Below are 21,790 nucleotides of genomic sequence, written 5' to 3'. Positions count from 1 at the left end.
AATTAGTATTTTTCTCCCTATGTTAAATAAATCATAATGTTGTTGAAAATATTGTTCACAGTCAATCAGGGCTTAAAAGATCCTTTTATCAAACATGAGAGGGGATAAACATTATCAGCATCAGGCACTAATCATTTAATAACAACTTTTACCTCAGAAATCCAAGGCTGGAAATACTTTTCTGGAAATACTCTGGATTAATGCCATCTCTGATCACAACCAGAACACAGCCAGAGCATCACATTTAGGAGGAATGGAGTTCATCACCTTTCAGAACAGGATCTCTGGGTTTTCAGCTCTGCAGTGGATGGGGCTGACTCAATCTAACCCTCATCTAATGTGACATTGCCATTGTGATATAAATAGTGTCTTATTTGCCTGCTTCAGAAGAACAATGTTAGTCAAGAAAAGGTCAAATGGTTTTGCCACAGGCAAAAAAAAGAGCAAAAATCTTTTGTAATTTAATATTGCCTTTTTAAATTTATTTTTTTTTTTTGGAAGAGAGTCCAAGTGCTAGTCACACAGGAGGGAGATGAATACAGAGAAGAAGAGAGAAGGCATATTTATCTAGTCTGCAACAGCAGAAAGCAATAATATTTCAGTCATTTCTTAAGGCCCAGAGGAACTAATATTTACCTGGCATCTCACTGATCACTTCTCTACTTGGAATGCTGCAAACTGTAGAAAAAGGCTGCTCAAACCTGCCTACTTTGACAGTGCAGAAGTTATAGCTGCAGGCAGGTCTAGGACAGATGTACTGGATACAAGTGATGAATGTCTTTTTTTCCACAGTGCTTATTACATTGATGCTTTCAATTAATAAATCATTAATAAACATGACTTCCACCCATAGATAATCATCAAATCAATCAATTTTTAGCCAAATGGAAAAAACACATGATTTTAAGCCTTTGACTACATTATACAACGTGGCTTGCTACTAACCCTCAGATAAGGGCTATACAAACACCCACATTATTTATTAAGGCTGCTTTCAAGCAATTTTCTCATCCTACAGGAAAAAAAAAAAGTAGCTCTGCTCCAAAATTTACATGCAAGGCAGGCTGGTACATTCATACAAAACTGAACTAGAGAAACACATAGAGCTGGGAAGTGAAATTTCTACAAATTACTTCACAAAGGTGACCCAAAGGCCAATTCATTGCTGCCAGCACAGTGGGAATCTGTGCACATGGCAATACTGCAGTACTAATGGAAATCAGTAAACAGGGTCACACATGTCACAAGAGTTGCTTTTCATGTTCTAAAAATATTTGTGGGTCCTGCTGGCTGGAGAGGCAGCGACCTTTGCTTGTGTTGCCTGTGCTGGCTGTACCCTGCACCTACAGCTCCCAGTGGGCCCAGGGGACAGCATCCCACTCAGAGGAAATACACTGCTAAACTCCTTATCAACCAAATTAGAAAGTAAAATAATTACAGCAAATTTCCCCCTGGGCCATCCTCTGCAGACTACAAAAGACTCTGAAGATATGAAGCAGCCCATCTCTCCTGGGAAATGCCACGCATTGAGAAACAATTGTTTGTCATTCAATTAAGGTACAGCATGAGGTGAATGAGATAAATGAAGTATCTGCCTCGACTGCAATTGTGTGCTGGGCCCAGGCTCTGCGCGACACAGGCAGCTTGAGGGTTATTTTTCAGAAAACACATTTATGCAGTGACTTTATGCCTTGAGACCAAAGAGAATGTAGGGCAAAGGGCTACGAGGGAGGGAATGCAGGAGCTCCCCTCAACTATTTTTTGCAGCCTGACTAAGAAAATAAGAAAAGCAGGAGCAAAGACAACAAAACAACAGCAGTAAATCTATAGAATCTAGAGAAAGAGAATGGAAAGCTCCAGCTGTTATTCCAGCCTTGAAGGGAGGCATCTCCTCGAGTTGTGAACAGCAGAGGGATTCTGCTCTGCACACTCTGAATATGCCCAGCTACTGCCAGCGACAGCCTGAACCACGGGCAGCAGGAGCAGGCAGTGAAAGGGCACACACAGAACAAAAAGTGCTTGCTCTGAAAGATCACAGCAGAAAAATGAGGAGGGAAAAATGTTCAGGATCTTCTGGCTTTTTGAAATCAAACATGAAATTTTATATCCTCACACACAGAGACACAGGGAAAAATTTAAATCAGATTTATGAATAATAGCCCTTTCTTTGAACTTCTGGAAAGCTGCTGAAAATTCTGAGCATTAGGAAGGAAGAATGAAAATAAGGATTTGAAAAGAGAAATGAAGACAAGCTTGATGTTTGTATAATAAAACAAAATCCAGTGCCAAAGCTTGAGAAAAACAAGGAAATTAAATAGTTCCAACACTGTTCTTTGTCAAACACTACACACTAAGGATTTGCATTTTCCAACTGCCATCTGGAATTTTTTTTTTTTTTAATTTTAAATGCATCATGGGGAACTAAAGCAAGACAGCTTATACCTTCATGTCCTCAGGCTTTTTTGTTCCTTTGTTTGCTTTTAAACAAGGAACATTTACAGATAATGACTGGCTATAATTACTGAGAAATACATAAAGAAAACAAGTTTTTCAAAATGTCCCATCCAAATGCATTAGCAATTAGAACCTCCTCAAGTTTCCATTAGTCTGGCAAAACAAGAAATAATCTCATGGCAGCTGACTAAAATTCTTAAAGATTGTCACATTGATTGAATTTCAAAGTATAGACTTACAAATTCGTAGTCTCCATCCTGTGGTACTTTCCAATCAGATGAATTTTTTGTCTGGCCAGAAACATTCTTCCCAAAGCTATTGATTTGATTCTCCTTCTCCTTCTGTTCAAAGTATTCAAGGAATGATGGTCTGGCTGGCTGCATCGTTTCATCCCTCCCTGGAAATATTAAAAATAAGAAAAAAATAGTTATTTTGAAAAATACAGTTTTGGTTGTACAGCCCTACATCATGCCCAAAAGCGATTTTATTTTTTTAGCACACACTAAATCACACAGTACTGCTAAAGTACTTGCTAAAATACTATTTTTCAGCAGCTTTTCCATCATAAAACTGAAAAGGGGAGAAGGGAAGCTGAAAGCCCACCAGAGAAGTGATTACAGTGCTGGAGGCCTTGGCCTCTAGACCTGCAATCCATCCCTGACAGCACACTCCAGGTAACCAACTGCATGCCCTGAATTCCAGAACTGAACAGCTGCTGGCGAGACAGGCTGGCCTTTCTCATCCCAGCCAGGTTCCATGCACTGCAGAATAAGCAAGCCTCAAAAATAAGCAGTGCTGTTTTACAAGCAGAAACTCACCTTTACATTTGTGAACAGAACAGGACAAAAATGAGCCTTTCAAAGACTACAAACACCTTATAAATACCACAAAATTTGCCTTGGGTAGAAGTGGTTAAGTTTTCTATACTGTTCATGTAGAAAGGCTTATTTAGCTCGCAAAACTTCTTTTTCTCTTCTTATAAATAGTAGGTGTTCAAGTTTACTGCTCTAGTTTTCTTTTTGGAAATTAGTTCTTCTGAACCAACTTTCTTAGCGGGAAAAAGGTTTAGACTCAGACTCAAGACAGATATACAGATTAACCATTCAATTCTAGGCTGTAATTAAGAAACTTGGGGTAATAAGAAATGGGAGGGCGGCTTCATTTGTATGGTGATGACAGCACAATAAGGAAGGAAACGATGAAATGTGAGAGGATGGAAGTACTAATTCCCAACACAGACAGGAAAAAAAAAAAAAAAGCCAAAACAGGAAGAAAAAATGAAATTTAACTTCACAGAAAGTCAAGGTCACAAGGCTTAGGCTTCCAGCACCTCCTCCAAGAGAAGATTTCTTCAGTAGTGCCACCAGAGCAGCACCAGATGCTGCCCAGGCTCTGCACACTTAAACTGGGCTGTCCTGAGTTTCAGCACAGCTAATTCCTTGATTCCTTGAGAAGATTTCAGTCCAAACTAAGAGGCACAGCAAAGATGCTTTGCCAGGGCTGCAGCAGGACCATGAGAGCTGCAGACACAGCTGAAGGCTGCTCACAGTTTAATGCCACTGCACTGCCCTGGATGATGAAATGCTCCACCAAAACCTGTGAGCAGCACGGAAGCAAGCACTGTAACCCACTAAATGGGTTTGTTCTGTAACACAAGGTTCTCTAGAATAACTTACTCATACTTGAAACATATGTTAGAGGTGATGCAGAAACCATAATTTTCAGAAAGCAGGATCAGGACTGGAGTTAACAGAAAATGGCATCAGAACAGCCTAAGTCTGGAACTGCGGAAATAAGTTCAGTGCTGAATGCCATACGTTTGAAATAAATATAATCTGTCAGGCAGGCAACCAACCAAGAGTTTAGAGCTCCAAACAAGCACACAGGGGATGTCCTGTGATGGGTTGGCAGGGTCTGTGTAATGCAGAGACTCTCCCACATGCATCTGTAGAGAAGGCAGGCTGTCACAAAACAGTCCTCTCTAAGGACATCCAGCAGCGCTTTCCTCTTGAAAAAATATTAGCTGCTCTGGAAACTCATTAAGATTTAATCACAGAGTATTATTCTTGCATATAAAATTGCCACCCAGTGATCCAGAACTTCCCTGGCAGACTCTGTCTGAACCTCAGAGAAGTGGATGAAGTCCTTGGTCAGCTACAAGACACTCCAGGAAATTGTCTATAGACATGTTAATTACAGAACAAATTTCTACAAAGTATGAGAAATCTTGGCAGGATATTTGGGTTGTGATACTGAGAGAAGTGTGGTTCTGCACAGCCCTAAATGTCATGATGCATTTTGAAAAAGCCCTGCATCGTTCTGCCTCTCCAGGGCCAGCTAAAAGCTCAAGCATGAACTGAAGTGCTGATACATTTGCACCATGACAACTGGAGCAAAGACAAATTATTATACCCCTGGCAGTAGTTCCCCTTTTTTAAAAAACAAAACTAAAAAACTCATCATACATAATTAGATCAAGAAAGACACCTTCAGACCAGCAGCGTGAAGGTCAGGCAGGCAACACGTCTGCAAAGTAGAGAACAGATTTGCTGTTGGGAATAATTACTGAAATACAATCACAATCCAATTACTGCTGAGTGATAAAACATTTATTTAGAATGAAGTAAACACACCCCTTGTACTCTGCTGCAGCTCAGCCTGCTTGAAGCAGGAGGTAAGTTATTATGGACAATCACGGCAATGTTTAACACCAACTAATTTTATAAAAAGAGAGGAATTCATAACTAGCCAGGCTAATCTATACACAGCTCACTGTCAAACCAGCCTGGGTCTTGGTAATTCAGACTTCCTAGGGGGAAAAAAGGAGAAATTCTAAATCATGTTTGTACTCCGTTTTGGAGATTACTGTTTGCAGCAGAGGAGACTGTGAAAGCAAATGTTTCACTCCAGCGACATTGGCTTATTCAGTTCTTTTCTATTTACTTTCTAAAAAGACTCAAAACAGAACTTAATTCAGAGTCAGTTAAAATGATGCTGCTCATTTCCTCACATCTTGTGCTTTACCAAGAACTGCAGCATTTGCACTTGGCAGAAGGGATTTGCAGAGTCCCACCTCTCCTGTGTGCCCAGGTGCCACTGGATGGAATCCCTTCCCTCCAGCAGGTCAACTGCACCACACAGCTCAGTGCTGTCAGTGATAAAAGGAAGAACAGGGAAATTTATGTACTTATAGAAGCTTTTCTTGCTGCCCTTGATGTTTCTGGCCATATTTAGTTCTGTCAGGGTTTTAGCTTTCCTAACCTGATCCCTGGCTGCTTGGACAATCTCTGTGTGTTTCTCCCAGGCTACCCGTGCTTGTTTCCACCTGTAGGCTTCCTTTTTGTGGCTGAGTTTGTCCAGGAGAGGCCTCATGGCATTTTTGCCTGAAATTAGCCTTGGATATGAACCAGCTTTTTGGGCACCTTTTCCATCCATGACTTCATCCCATGATACTCTACCAAGCTTATTCCTTAAAAGGCCAAGATCTGCTCTCCTGACCTGTGGGGCTTTCTGTGTGACCTCCTCACTCTCCCAGTGAGAGGATGAGGGGAAATGAACTGCTGCCAAGGGTAACTTGGCTGAACAAAAGGAAGAAACTTTCACAGCAGGGATAGTTGTGCACCAGAATGGGACTGGAGTGACTTTGCAAGGCCTCGAGCAGCCAGATCTGACATTGCACTTGTCCCATTCCAGGGACAATTGCACACAGGGAATCAGACTGATGAGCACCAGAGCTCCCTGCCCACCCAAGGGCTTTTGTGGCACATGCTCTTCACACCCACCATCAGACACCTCTCACCCTGCAGTCACCCTAGTCCTTGCAAACACAAGCAACATTTAATCACCAATTTAAGTACATTTAGTCACCAATTTAAATACATTTAGTCACCAATTTAAGTACATTTCCACACATCAACACATAACATCTTAGTGCTGCTTTGTTTTTTAAATGATATAAAGCAGAGATTGCTAACTGACAAAAAAACGGGAAATAAAAAAAGGATGGTAATAAAAAGGAGAAATAGCTGTGATACAGATCTAAGATATCTGAAATTTTAGTTGCTGCTATGATCTCTGTAGGGGTGTGGATGCAGCAAGACCGACAGAAACGCTCCCGGAGACAGAAAGACATTACAGCAAATCAATTATCATCCCAGCACGACTGAATTTCTTTTTGTCAATCTTAGCACTTAACAGCAGTGTCATCTTTCCAAAGATGACCTGCTATTAATTCAACACAAGAGTCACACCACTGTACCTTTAAAATTTTGATAACAGCCAGCCAAAGACAAAAATCGATCACTGCTATTTGCAGAAGCAGATGCTGCTGAAAGATGACACCGCACCAAATGCCTCTGTGCCAAAAAGCATTTAACTTCCTAATTTTATAGGGTTAGGATAAAATATGAACATTTGACAGAAAGTGAGATCACAACTGTGGTAGAGAAGAGCCTTTTATAAGAAGGTCACCCCATGGTGACAAGAAAGGCTTCACTGTTGCATCTATTTTGGAATCTAAAGAGTTGCTTGTAAGGATGAGCCATGAGAGCTCCCTGGAGCCATTAAAGGTCTATCATTTAGATATGCAGTCATCTTTTAGGAGCTATATTAATTACATAAATGGAAGACCACAGCTCTGCTGGGGCTGGTCCAACTGACTGCAGAATTGCAGGTTCAGAGTGGCTGTGCAGAGCAGGAAGGGCTCCATGGAAAACTCACAGGTGTTGCCTGGTTTTAAAGTCTTGTTTAAAAAATATAAGAACATCAGTACTGTTATGCCTGAGAACAGAAAAAGGTGTGAAAGGGTCCAAAGGTAGAGAATGCTGTAAGTTGTGTGCAACAAATATCCCTGTAAAGTTTGATTTCTGTGTTAGCCTTCAGCATTGGAAAGCAATGTCCAGCTGCTGGGCCAGTCCCTCTCCAAGCACAAACAGCCCAGACAAGCCAAAAGACAACTGGGTACAGGCAGGGCTCTGCAAGAAGCCAGCACTTGGACCCTCTCCTCTGCCAGGCTACAGCAAAGGCAACTTGTAAGGAAAAAACTGAACAGCAATCCACTCCTTCCCAAAAAATGGCACCTGTCCGAACAGTTGAAGGAATGGATTAGGTAAATCTTAGGGGCTGACTGCAGCATACAAACCACCTCACATGAAGCAAAAGATGACAAAGGAAGTGTGGAGAGCCTCTCAAGTCATTTGCATTTCCATATGATGCTGCAGAGAAAGCAGAATGATAAGAAGAAACAGCCCAGTCAATCAAACCAGCAAGAGATTTACTCTTCATCCCCAGCAGTAAAGAATATCCATGAAACCAGATCATTTGCTATCATCTAGCCCCAGAAATCAGAAGATTTCTTTTTTTCATTGATTTTGCCAAATTAGCTCTCACAATTGAAAATTTTCAGAAGCTCATGAGCTTCAAAGGATGCTTTCAAAAAGAAAGGGAGATTTACAAAGCCCTTCTATCTATCTGAACAAGCTTGCTGAGCGATGAAACTAAAATTTCTGCTTTTCTCTAAAATTATTCCTCTCTACTCAAACTTGACACCAGAATAATCCTTGTTTTATTATTCTTTCCTCTTGAAAGGAATTGCTGAAGTCTACGTAGGGTGAATATTCTGGAGTTATAAAGCTTGTCATGAGAGGGAGAGTAAGATAACCTCAGGAACACATTTTGTGTGCACTTTACTCAAGGCAGTTTATACAGGTAATACTTAAATACTTGTTCTTGAAGTCACAATAATTAGATTTCCTCCCTATACCACATAAATTTGAGCTGGAGTTATGGCTGGGAACAGTCAGGAGATAATGCTACAAATTAATTCACAATGAAGCTGACATAAATTGGCAACAATGAAGTGATCAATTACTACATTAATGATTTCAAACTAAAACGTGATCCTTGGTTCATGTGTGTGTATTTGTCAAAAATTCAGAGGCTGCAACCTCTCCTAAGCCTTAGTCCTTACTAGTCTCAGTAAGCTGCTGCTTTATATTCAACTATGTAAGTTTAAGACTGAAAATACATACTTAGGATGCACAAAAAAGTGCCTGATGGTCATGTGTAAGCAACACTTCATTAATATTAAATTTCAAACGGAACTGCAGTTCTCTTTGCTTTGGGCTATTTTTTAGAGATCACAGATGAACTTTAGCAGCTGGACAGCATAATTTGTGCAGTCTAAAGAGGACTGGGTAATTTTAAGCAGCAGAGCAGAGAGATGTCAAGTTACTCAACCAGAGCAAAAATTGCTCCATCATTAATAAGTTCAACCCATGGCAAGAGGAGCTGAAATTTCCTCATATTAAAAGCAGAACACGTAACACTTTTTATCTCTTTATGAGGACAAGTCTCCCCATAGTTATATTAATCTCAAATTTAATCAAACCAAAATACTCCCAAACAGGTTCTGCTATTAGTAAGAAACTCCAAAATGAACATAAAAATCAACCTAAATCTCTTATTGAATAAGGTGTGAAAGACATTTAAGGAGAAGAGCACCAACACTCACCCAAAGCTGTAACATCTGTAGTGAGAACCCTTCCAAAAATAGGGGAGGAAATCCTCACAGTAATTGAAGGTGCTTAAGGCCAGGTCACCTCCTTTTCTATGTCTGCTTTAAATCTCAGACATGATTATAAATATAGAGCAGCTTTCTTCCTCCATCACAGATCTTCAGGGGCCACCTCATGTTTTTCACCTCATTAACTTGAATTGCTAATTTGGTCCAGCAGCCACAGCACGTGACAGGCAGCAAGATGTGAAGGTGCATCGAGAAAGAAGTGAACATTTCCTATTCTGCATCCTCTGGCTCAGCTCCTCATAAATCTTCATGAGAAACAACCTCATCAGCAGGGATGTAGACTTCACATCCAGCACCTGTGGGTAACAGCTCAGGCTCCCCAGATGGCACAGAACCAAGTAAGCACTTCCTAACTCCCTTTCTATTCATAAGCCAGAAACTCATTTGCTTATCTAGAGAGAACAGAAAACAACATTGCAATGAACATTTTTTTTTTTTTACCCTGAAGCTTGAAAATCTGCTGGTAGAAACAAATCTGGTTTTGAACTTCTGCAGTGAGGGAATTTAAGAGTTTGCACTTTTTCTTATTCCTGCTTAGGAGTAAGGCTTTCTCCAGAATTTATTTTGATCCAGTAGGGAGTGAGTTTATTCTTAGAAGAGACAGGTAGGATCCAGTTTGCCTGTATGTGCAAATGCATGAATGTGCATGGGACAGAGAGGTAGTTAGTAAGTGATTTACTACCACTCTGTCTCTTGGTTGAGTCTCCTGAAGCACACTGCCTCCTGTACAGTGCTCAGGACCCTGTTAATCACATCTCCCATCTTCTCCAAGAAAAATGCTTCTGTCCAGAGGAAAAAAAACAAACCCTCCTTTCTATCCCCCACCCTACTAAATACAGGAGTGCTCAATAAGAAACTGTTAAAACCAGAAAAAATAGCTCTGTTAAACACATACATTCTTTCTCCAATTTCAGGATCTCTGAAAAGATACACAGATAATTAACTTCATCTTAGCAATGAAGCTTTGTCAAATATGCAGTACAACCAAAGGCAGACAAGCATCCCCCTTAGATCCTGAATTAAACTTCTCTCCGTTCTCCAGCCTGAGAAGAGCCAGTATTCCAATAACTAGGGGCAGTGTTCAAACAGAAAAACAAAACACACAACAAAAAACCCCACAACAAAATGACAGCACACACAACAGCTCCCATCCCTCTGAAATGCTGTCTGCATGTTCACACAGCTTAATACTCTTGAGCAAATTTTGCTGGCCACTGCTTATGTCAAGCTTGCCAGCAAGGCTGCTATTAAAAGTCAAAAGGCAACAGGAACATTTCTCTGTGCAGATTTGTATTCTCCACACCCCAAGAGTGGCAGTAGGATGATTCTTACAGTTTGAGAACAATTTAATCAATGTAGGAGTTTGTAGAAGCAGCATGTTATTTAAATGCATAATGCTGAGAGTGTTTTATGGTTCAGCTATGACTAAATGGACCAATTTGCTTTAAACACAGAACTCCACCACTGGACATTAATAACACTAAGTAGTGGGAAGCTGCTGCAAAGAGCTATTATTGTCCATGGAGAAAACCAGAGGCAAAACAAGTACCTTTGGCCAATATCTTTGACGCACACATGATGTAACTCCTGACAAGACGTGGAGTTATTCTCCACGGTAGCTGCATGAGCAATTTGGATAATGTGCCCCTGCACTTTTCTGGACAAGTAATGATATTATCATCTATGGCTACCTCAGCTACACACCAGTAAGACTTTAATCAATTACAATATTAATGCAATCACATAATCCTTCTGCCACCCATTCTCATTCTGCTGCTCACACTGCAGGTTTTACAGTCATTGCTTTACGTGAAAAATCTCAGGTTAATTCATGGGGAGAAAACGTTTCCTGGTCTTGGCAGAAACATTTCTCTGGCTTAGGTTTAAGTGTCACCCACTGGATGTCTCACACAGCCACCAAGATGGCAAGTTTACTCTGAATCATTCATCAAATAGGAAATTGCCAAGTTTGCATCTTAGCTCATTTAATTTGCTAATGAAGCCCAATTCCCCCTCAAAAGGGGAAATACTTTTTTTAAAATGACACAACCATGCTTAGCAGTGTGGGCATGGTAGAAGCACAACAAAACCCAAGCCACTGGGTACAACATTCAAACTGTGTAAGAATGAAGCCTGGATTTTTTTTTTTTATTTTGAGCATTTACAAACTCTAAAGAATTTTTACCAGCACATTACATTATCAAGGTAGAGACAACAGTGTTATTAAAGCTTCTGGTCTACCTCTGCACCAGACACTGTATGGAATGTGTCCCACATGAACAAAAACCCCACAACCCTTCCCCTGTCTCCACATTCCTCATTCATCTCAACCCAAACACCAGACAGCCCAAACTACTGCTGCCAGTTCTGCATTCTCCAATATAATTCACCAATTATTTCATGCTTAAACAAACAAGATGTATTTTAACAGAGAAAATAGGGCAGACTATAGTACTAGACAAACTAGATCCAATTTCACTTGGATCTGATCATATTGCAGTGTTCAAGGAAGGCAACATTATTATAAAATTATGTTCCGCTCTTTAAATCAAAGAGACAAATTCATGCCAAGATTCCACTATCTAAACAAGTACAGCAAGTAAAGCAGAAAAATTAAGATTAAAAGCATAAAGAGTAAAAAACGCTTCACTGTTTACCAGCACTATATATTCTCTCATAGAAAAATTATAAAAGGACATTTCCAGACATATTAACAGCTCAAAAGTTATTCCAGCTCTCAAGCACAATGGAAATGTCTGTTATTACAAATCATTGCTCATCTATAGTTCTCCAGCTACATTTAAAGTTTTCCTGGAATAGTTTAACTGCAATCCATAAGTAATCCTTCAGCAATTGATTTAGAAGTAAAATGTGTCACAGCACAATTTAGTATCTGCGGTCTCAGGCAATCACTTGAGTGCTTTCAGAATGTGTAACAGAATGTCACAGTGACATTTTTAATGCTGCCTGACTATTTATATTGAGTGCCCAGAATAAAGCCAAGCAAATGAAAGAATTTAAGCAAACACAATTACAGCTCAATTGACTGCAAAACAAAACTTCCTCTGCTATGAAGAATACTGGAATTTAAGATTCCTCTGAGCTTAAGAAGTCACAAATTGATTTATGCAAGAATCACTTTCAAGTCTACTGGAAGTTGTTTGCACTTTCAAGGCTATTGGAAGTTGTTTGCTAGAGTTTTCCAGGACAACCCTATCTATAAAACACTGAAATACAACACTTTAAACGTTTTTTATATTAAAAATAAATACAACCAAACAAAAAACTAGCTAAGACACAGATTTATTTTTTTTAATTAGAAAGAAGGGCTAGCACACAGCTTCAGCAATCTGCAGTTAAAAAGGCCAGGACACCTAGGGAAGCTATAATGCCATGTAAAAAAAACAAACCATAAGTTTTTTATTGACTTAAAAATAGATTCTATTGTGAGTCATAACACAAGCTGCCAAAAAAAAAATATATATAGGTCTTTAAAAATATGATTCAATGAAGCTCCTTAAAACTCTGTTGTTCTCAAACAGCATTATTATATTTATATTTAGGATTACAGAAAATCACTTTCTCCAGAGGGCTCTGCAGCAGGTTGATGAGCTTTAGGGCTAAATGCATTTAACTGAATGCTATGAATATGTAAATGGCAAGCTGAAAAAATGAAGCTGCAGGGAATTCTCATGAAGGACAAGCTGCTCAGAGACACTTCCTTGCATCCCCAAAACAAACTGAGAGCTGCTCCTTGCAACAGCCAGCATTTCAGAGTTACTCTACCAAAGGAGGAGGAGAAAAGGGTGTTAAGGTAAAGCTGTCATTTTCACTAACATCAGATTTGCTGGAATGAAGCTGCAAGCAGGCAAAATGCAGCATGACCTGCAGCTGAGAGTGGGTTCACTGGGCATCACTGGGGAGCCATGGAAGTGGTCCCTGTGTCACAAACCACCTCCAAACACCTCCTGCAGCTGCTGCTCCTCTGCCACACACCTGCTCTGAACACCTTGCACAGCAGCAGCTGAAGAACAGAGAGTTTTTAAGGAGGGTTTAAAAGGAAAACACTTTCCAGTCACGGAGATCTGGAGGTGTCAGAGCTTGTTGTGGAGCTCCCTCTTGAGGGCAGAGACTGCCCTGTGGTAAAGGCATCGCTGCATCCTCACTCTGCTCAAAACCAGAGCATGTCCTTGCTAAAGAGATACTATCAAAGGCATCTCCTCAAGCCTCTGAACACCACTTCACAGCACCAGGTGCTTTTGAGTTACAAGCCCTGCAGCCTTGAAAAGATAGCGAGAAGATAAGCACATGTCAAACACCGAAGATAAACTCAAGAGGTGCTTTACTCACACAGTGCTGGCAGTGCAGGAGCAGCAGACAGCAAAACCTCTGGTACTGTGAGCCATGAAATGGAACAATACACACTGAGGATGAGAAACTATCAGTGCTGTGCTGTGTGTTGGTAAAGAAACTGAAGCTTCACCAGGTTTATTTAAAACTGTTGAAATGTCCCTTTCTTTGAGTGATATTTTAGCTGCTCTAAGCATCCATCCATCCCCTTGCTAGACAGACCTTGTTCCACCACACCACTGCCTTTGCTGCCCCAAGCTGCTACATGGACTGACACCTCTGAATAACTTGCTGAATCATGTTTATCAATGTTTGGGAAAATCTTTACAGGGATTCTGCTGAAATCCCCCTCTCAAACCCAACATCATTTCATAAGCTTCAAAGGGCCCTGACAGGGAAGAAGCTTTCAGCACAGAAATCCTGAGGAAAGGATTTCTGCAAACTCCTGTGAAGAACAGCTAAAGGCTCAATATCAGATGGCCAAGGAAGTCTTTGGAAGCAGTGCCAGAGCCAAAAGAACAAGCCTTGCATGTGATGGTTGTACTTGAGTACTGCTAAGCCCTCAGTCAGCACTTTCCCCAGCCCTTGAGCAAATAAACATCCAGGCTGGTCAGTTGAGTCATCCCTGACTACCTCTGCCTCAGGACTTTGAGGTTAACAAACCAGTGGGAATGGATTTCTATGAGAATCCATACTTCAGAAAAGATTCCTTTTCTTGTAGTCAAACTTTGCCAGGAAGGCTCTCCCTGCCATTTATTTAATAAAAAAAACCATTTTCAACCCTTTTCCAGCTCAATCTGTAAGGTCTTAGACTATCAACCAGATAATTTTAAATCATACATCCCCTGACAAGGCTTGTGGCTTTAGTAAGCTTTCCTGTTTTAGGACAGCACAGATTTCAACTTGAATATCTAAACCAGCAACACAGCTCACTCAATTGTCCTCGGTGACTGCAGTGGAACTAAAGAAGCACACCAGCCTAGAGAGATGCCAACTCCTCCCACTGCATGTCCTGCTGTGATGAAGCCTGCAATATATTTGTCATTTCATCAATCTGTCTCTTCATTGAATTCATCACTCCTAAAACTTACTGCTTTCAGAGGCCAGGTTACAGCCAGATCATCATCTAAAGCAACATACATTTTGTCATTAACCCCTTTTTAGAGTCTCCCTCTAAGTTCTGTGAAAAATACAAAACCAGCAAAATAGAACTGACCAAAAAACCCCAAAAAACCTCAAAACTACTACCTAGAATCAGATCTTATTCATTAACACAGAAGCCAGTGGAAATCGTGCACTTCAGCTATACCAAGTGCAAGACTACAAAACATGGCTTGAAACTTGGACCTAGAAAGGTTTCTCTACTGCCAGAGAGCACTGACCAAAGAGTTTTGGGTCCTTACAACCAAAAAACACAATAATCTACCAAAAATATCAAAGCAGGTTGGGAATACATATCATAGCCCACATAAAGATTTAAGTAATATTCTTTTTCTTACTTTTCATGGTGCCCTCCTCCTCTTCCTCCTCGGTGTTGATGACCATTGTGCCCAGCTGGGACTCCAGGGTGCCATCGTGCTCTATCATGGTGTTGGCTCCATCACTCATGGTGTTCACAGCTCTGATTGTGCCAGTTTCATCTCCACTCGCCCTCACCATGGTACCCGAATCTGTCTCATCCTCCTCCTGTTCAAATACGCCACAAATGGAGATTTTACTGATGGTGAAGTCCTATAGAAATGTCTGCACTTAAGGACACTGGCAAGTCACATGAATTCAGAGGTTTTTCAGACACACACAGAAGCGAGGTTTGGTTTATGCACTTTGTTTTCTCCCTGTCATCTCCAAACAGGTAATGAAAACTAATGAACACTTTTCTACCAGCATGATAAATAAGAGAGCAGATAAATAATCAGCAGGAACTTCTCAGTGCAGGTTGTATATAATTTCTGAGCTGGTGAAGCGTCTGTAAGAGTAGATTAGAATCACTCATTCAATCAGTCTTTAGTGTTTCTATTCATTCCAGGCAGTTCTGAGAGCTGATCCTGACCCACTGTCTCCAGTGGTACAGCTCACTGAGCAGCCACCAGTTACTGAACAGCACCAGGTCTAAGTCTGGAGAGTATGTGGCACATGGAAAGAAACACCCCTCATCCTGGTTCTTTTCTATTTCTGACACTGGGTAGTTTTACTTATTACAAACTTCAAGAGCCCTGAAGAAAAATTAACTACATTTGCAGATCTTAAAAAGTAATTTTCATTGGAAAAAGTTGCTAAACTTTGATAATTTATTTGTATCCTTTTTAATATTTCCATTTGTTTAAAGGGACTAATAACAAAAGCTGGAATTACTGCTGCCAAGGCTTAGGAGCTTGATTCTGTAGGAAAACAACCTCTTCAAACCAATTCTGGCAGAACAACTTCCTGGCAGAGTTATGTTAGCCAAAGGTGGCAGCTCCATCAGGTGGTGTGTGCTTCACTAAGTGTGTATTGTGACTAGGATTTCATGAAGAACAGGGTCAAGATTTCCACAATCCATTTGGTTTCTTGGAAATGTGCACCAGCTATCCAACTGCATTAACAAAGTCCCTTTCTAGGTTTACAGCAGCTTCTGGGCATCTCACCTTCGATGAGGTGCTCGTGTTTTGTTCTCAGGATGAAGTTCACATTCTTTATCTGGCCATGGCCTTACTGATCTGTCTTAGTGTTAGAAGGAAAACACACAGGTATTGCACATCAAGCTGTAATAGTCCATCTCAGTGTCAGGGAAAGACAGAAGTCACCTCTCCATGTACTGGTGTCCCCAGCATTTTACCTATTGTGTCAAGAGTGTCTATAAAATTTACTTCCCAACCTCAAAACCAGTAGCAAGAGAAGAGAAAACTACACAAGATATTAATAGAGGAGAATTAATTTCGTGTGGAGTTGAGTGGGTGACAGGAAGTAATAAATTTGTTAGCTACACATCATTTAACAAAGAACTACATCAGAAGTTTCCACAGCACTTGGGAAGTGCTTGGGAAGCTTTTCTGCCAGGAGACACGGAGCAGAGAAGCTTCAGGAAAACACACAGACCAACAGAGAGGACTCCACTACACAGACACCACCTCTCAGCACTGTGACCCCAGATCAGTCAGAAATGAGGATGGCAAAGACAAAACTCAGGGCAGGGACAGTACTCGTAGAATTGACATCATAGCAACATGACCAATAATGTTACTTCCACACTGAATAAATACCCAGTCCTAGCCTGCAAAACCAGATGCACAGTGTTTTCAGCACAGATACCGTGCACCATGCTGCCCAATCAAGTGTCACCCCTGAGCAGGGCTGGCATACAATGCCTTGTGTTGCCCATTTCATTTATTCAGGCTGAAGCAGGCAGAGGCTCAAAAACCAACTTTCAACATGCTTCCCAAATTCACATGCTGTAACCATTGAAACAAAGAGCCAAAATTAAATTCACAGCAAGCCCTGAACGCTTCCCATGCCCTCACCTCAGGCTTCTGTCGGTTGCTCTTGTGTAGAAGAAAGTTTCTATAAGGGATGTTCTAAAGCACAATAGTAAAACAACACAACAGACTTATATCACAGTGCATCAGAGATGATATTATTATTCTGTAAGAGGAGAGCAGTCTAAGATCTGAATCTACAATGAAAAAATTCTCACTACTGCATAAATAATATAATCCAACTGGGAAAATGAATCAAGTCTTCTGCATACAGCACCTTGTAGCTCTACTCCATCCCAGCTCTAAAGCTACACTACAAGGTGAACAGTGCCCCACACATGCTGCCTGTCCCACTCAAACACAGCTTGAGCAGGGACCAAGCACCAGGTTACACAGTCATAAAGTAGAAAACTCCAGAATAAGTCAAATCCACTGGCAATTGGAAAAAATATTGCAAAAACAAAACCTGAAGCAGTTAAGCCTTATGAAAGGAGCAAGAGTTTGGCCTTTGCAGACTGTTGCTATTAAATACTCACTGAATTTTCTTCATCCTCTTGATCGAGTTCACGCTGCTGTGCCTCTTGGCGTTTCAGCTTGATGTCCATTGCTTCGTTAATCAGGTCCCGCAGAATTGACACTCCTTTGGCACTTTTAACGAACGGATGCTGAGAAATAGTTTAAAAACAAATAAGTACTGCATCCAAAGCAGGACAGACAGGATAGACAGTTCCTATGGCCTACTTTAAATCAAATTAAGGTTTAACTGGAAACATTACTAAAATGAAGATCCAGTTTGGCACAGGAGGGAGACCTTCCACCCTCCAAACAAGATCAAGCTCCAAGGGCACAACTGATGTGAGACCTTGGGCTCATTCACCTCCCACAGCTCTTTCCTTAGCTGAGCTGTCAAGAACCAATTACACAGACCATTACCACGCCTGGAACATTCTGAGCAACCACTTACATTTAGCCTGCCCTGTTTTGTGTTTTAAGAGGCAGTTTCTTGGCAGTGCTGGTGGGAATTTGAAAGTAAAACAACAAACCAAAACCAAACAAAACCAGCAAACCAACAACAAATCTGAAAGCCAAAACTACAAAAAACAACCCAGAGAAGACAAAGGAAGCTGAAGTCAGACTGGTTCTTAGAGAAGAACTGAAAAGTTGAAGTTGAGTGTGAGATTTCTTAAGAGTTATTAAAAAGTAAAATCTATAGTGAGCAGGAGCAGCAAGAAACAAAACCAACATCTCAAGAGCTGCACAGCACAGCCTATCCTGGGCAAGCCTCCCCCAGAGCTTATGTTCTCCTAAGAGAAGGCAGACCTGCAGCAGCTGTGTTGCAGTGGCTCGCTGCTCCGGGCTCTTCACAAGACACTGCTTCACAAAGTCTGTAAAATTGTCTGACCAGAGCTCTGGCTTCCTGAATGTTGGAGGTGGATTGGTGGGAATCATGAAAATTGCCTGAAAGCAGAGGAATAGTTCAGATTTCCACAGCAAAGCTTAAAACCAACAATTCAACATAAATACACCCCAACACATGCTGGGTGAAAGAACAGTGGACTTTTCAAGGTGCTGTCTCTAAGGACTTTGTGCCAATATTACACACAAATCTGCTCACAGGGATCCAGCAGCAGGAAAACAGACTTTCCTCACTAAATGCTCACACCTGGCTGAGCCATTATGTGACCCAAAAGTGTGAATCTGACATTTTTCAGTCTTTAAAATTTGTGCTTGCATGAAAAAAAGAAAAATATCCACTCTGGATAATTGAGCTGAAAATATCCTTCATACCCAACACAGAGTGTCAGCTATGTCTTAATAGAAGAGTATTGTAATTTTTTTCTATTCCCATGCAGATTCTTCTTGACAAAGACCTGTTTTTCATTTAATCAACAGTACAAAGAACTGACAGAAAAAACTTGTTCTGTACTTTAAAAACAAGATTGCATGCTGATAAGTGATTCAGCCAGCTATGACATCAAACCTTATCCATACAGCAATATATTTAAGGCCACAGTCCTTACCCTCATGGGATGAATATCTGCATATGGTGGCTTTCCTTCAGCCATTTCTATTGCAGTGATTCCCAGGGACCAGATGTCTGCCACACAATTATACCCAATTTCCTGAATCACTTCTGGAGCCATCCAAAATGGGGTCCCTATGACTGTGTTCCTCTTTGCCATGGTGTCCTGAGGAAAGGAGGATAAAGATCCAGACAATGGCAACTGTATTAGCCACAAACAGTCATTAATGAATTATCACCCCCATTATCTTGCACTCATGCAGATTATTAGACTCAGCAAGATTAGGATACAGAAGTCTGCAAAGAACAATTAAAATGTGCTCACAGAACTTAAAAGTATCCTAAAAAAAGCAGCAAATGCTGTTGCAAACCATTACTTAGTTGTAACAGCTTCCACAGAGAAAGATCTTCTCTCATCTGCTGCTGGTTTAGCATCTCATGTCGATGCAAAGTGCTAAAAACCAATTATGAACAATTTGTCAAGCTCCACAATCGCACCACACACACTTAGGTTAAAAAGATAAACTGAAAAGTACACAGCCACCCTGGTTTTACTTACTGTAAGCTGTCCTGCCACTCCAAAATCAGCAAGTTTAGCATGTCCCTCTGTATTTAGCAATATATTTCCAGCTTTGATGTCCCTGTGTATTTTCCTCATAAAATGCAGGTACTCGAGTCCTTTCAGCGTTGATTGCACTATTGTAGCAATTTCCTCCTCTGTGAGCTGAAGAAGGGAAGAGTTACTGCCAACAGACCAGTGGCTGAGACACAGCACTATCGTGCTTTGGTCTGTATTTTACTGAGATTCACTAATTGCCACTTAATTGCCTTCACTAAAGGTTGCCATACCAAGGGGAATTAGTGATGTTCAGCATTATATAGCAGAATTAGATCACAACCAGCACACATATTCACACTGCCACACTTCACATGCCACAACCCTTTCTCAACTAGTAATTCTTATTCTGCAATAACCAAAGTAAGGCAAAGTAGGGTCTTACTTGGAATCAGTCTGGGTTTTCAGGAAAGCCAACACATCAAAACCTGCTCCACCAATTAAATTATCCAGAGAAGCAAAACTCTATGTAATCACTTTTCAGAGGAACAAAGCATCTGCATCTCAAGTTATGGCCAGTGGTTGTGTCAGGTACTGAACATTGAGAATTATGCCCTAACTACTCAGCTTCCTTGAGCTGCTGGACACCCATATTCCCATCCAAAAACTCAAAGGAGGAAGGACGTACAGTTTTATTTCGTAATCGAATAATGTCAGACACAGATCCAGCGCCGCAGTATTCCATGACTATCCACAGGTCTGTGTTCTTAAAATAGCTGCCATAATATTTCACCACATGAGGACTATGAAAAAAGAAGGATAAAACAAAGGCTCAACCACCAGTATCCAGCACCACTGAATAAGCACAATACACTGCAGAGACCCTAAGTATGTTTTAGAAACTCGGTGTTGAAGTTCCACTGAAATCAAGATCAGAAGTATTCCAGAACACCCTGAATTCTGCACAGGGCTCCCCAGTCCTGCCAAGTCTGTTCCCACAGCAGGGCTCATATGACCTCCCAGTAAGTCACTCCAGGGAGCTAAACTGTCCAACAAATCCCAGGAAACAGGGAGTGATTAGCCTTCAGTCTGGTTCAGCTCCCTGAACCAGGTTACAGCAGGGTCAGTGCTGGGGCAGGACAAGGGAGTGGGAATCAGGCCACAGCAGTACCTGGTAAAGCTGCTGCAGAACCTTTGCAAACCAAGGGAAACATTAAATAAAGCCCACAATTTGCTGGAAAATAGCTATCATGCTCATTAAGACAAATGTTCCCCCACTACCACATGAACTTACTTATCTCTTCAATTTAGTCCAGGATATATTCTAGGATCTCAGTACCACCTAAGACTCTGTCTCAGTCAGCTATCTGACTGCCCAAAAAAAACCACAACCTACTAAAGTACACTGCTCAAAAAAACCACATGTCCTCTGGAAAAGGAAAAGGTGAAACTAACAGAAAGACTGTCCCTGATTTGATGGGAATGGAGCTAAGGAAAAAAAAAAGTGTGTTTAATCTATTCTCTGCTGAACATTTTCTACTGAAAAAATTTTGAAACTAGCAAGTCAGTCACACTGCACAGTGTCCCTTAATGCTTGCACAGAAAATGTGATGCTCCAGTGATTCACTCCCTCTGCTGTTCACAACTGTAAGGTCTCACTTTAGGCCTTGCAATACTAATATTTAATTTAAGAGAAAGCAGTAATGCATTTCAAGTTTTGCAGCACGATTTTTTCAGAAACAATTTGTTTTCAAAGTAGACTCTGCTGCCTGCCCCTAAGTCATCTTCATTTAACTACAGTGAGAGTGGAATGCAATAGAGTCAGTGACTGGGACCACAGTTTTATACTGCTCATGTAATTTATTTTAAATTACTTTCCATGCAGGAAGTCCTTCAAAGTAGCATTTCCTAAGGCCAGATTCATAAAACCAGAAGAAACAAGTGTATTTTAAACCTTCAGCTGTGGATTTTGAGAGGGTCCTCCCTACCCACAAGCTCTTCACTGGCTAAGTCACTGCAGCACCTTTTGCTATAAAAACATGCACAAAGAGGGACAACCATCAGCAGGTTATTCTGGGGATGCTCAGATCAGCAGACAGCCTGTACTGCAGCAGAGCCTGCCCAGGCAGAGCAGGACCGGGAAGGACAGTCCTGCCACCCGAGCAGGTCACAGCACCGAGGCTGCGCACATGCAAGAGCAGTCATGCATTAGTGGCTCTCATCCGGGTGCCCTTTAAAAAAAGACACAAAAAACCCCTCCTTCTAACAGTTCTCTACGCCTTGCTGGGAAGGCAGCAGCCCTGGGAGCTGCTGTTCAGCACACAACCAAGCTCCCACTGTCCAAGAAGCGACGGTGCCCGGGCAGAAGGGCA

The 21,790-nt window shown here is 41.1% G+C and overlaps 1 protein-coding gene across 2 annotated transcripts in view; it reads right to left on the bottom strand.

Annotated features, from left to right (window-relative positions):
* Positions 1 to 21,790, bottom strand: part of STK4 (serine/threonine kinase 4) — a 45,931-nt gene that overhangs the window by 19,730 nt on the left and 4,411 nt on the right. The window contains exons 4-11 of one of the 2 annotated variants that reach the window (XM_058850566.1): positions 20,107 to 20,221; positions 19,422 to 19,586; positions 18,861 to 19,028; positions 18,160 to 18,297; positions 17,376 to 17,504; positions 16,885 to 16,938; positions 14,887 to 15,073; positions 2,694 to 2,851 (exon numbers count right to left, since the gene is read on the bottom strand). In XM_058850566.1, the coding sequence (XP_058706549.1) occupies positions 2,694 to 2,851; positions 14,887 to 15,073; positions 16,885 to 16,938; positions 17,376 to 17,504; positions 18,160 to 18,297; positions 18,861 to 19,028; positions 19,422 to 19,586; positions 20,107 to 20,221 (1,114 nt within the window). The remainder of the gene's footprint in view (positions 1 to 2,693; positions 2,852 to 14,886; positions 15,074 to 16,884; positions 16,939 to 17,375; positions 17,505 to 18,159; positions 18,298 to 18,860; positions 19,029 to 19,421; positions 19,587 to 20,106; positions 20,222 to 21,790) is intronic. The other variant, XM_058850567.1, reaches the window with a different exon arrangement.

This window comes from Poecile atricapillus, chromosome 15 (genome assembly GCF_030490865.1).
Source record: "Poecile atricapillus isolate bPoeAtr1 chromosome 15, bPoeAtr1.hap1, whole genome shotgun sequence".
Lineage (NCBI taxonomy): Eukaryota > Metazoa > Chordata > Aves > Passeriformes > Paridae > Poecile > Poecile atricapillus.
The sequence above is the reverse complement of the archived record's forward strand: the minus strand, read 5'-3'. Positions and strand labels throughout refer to the sequence as shown.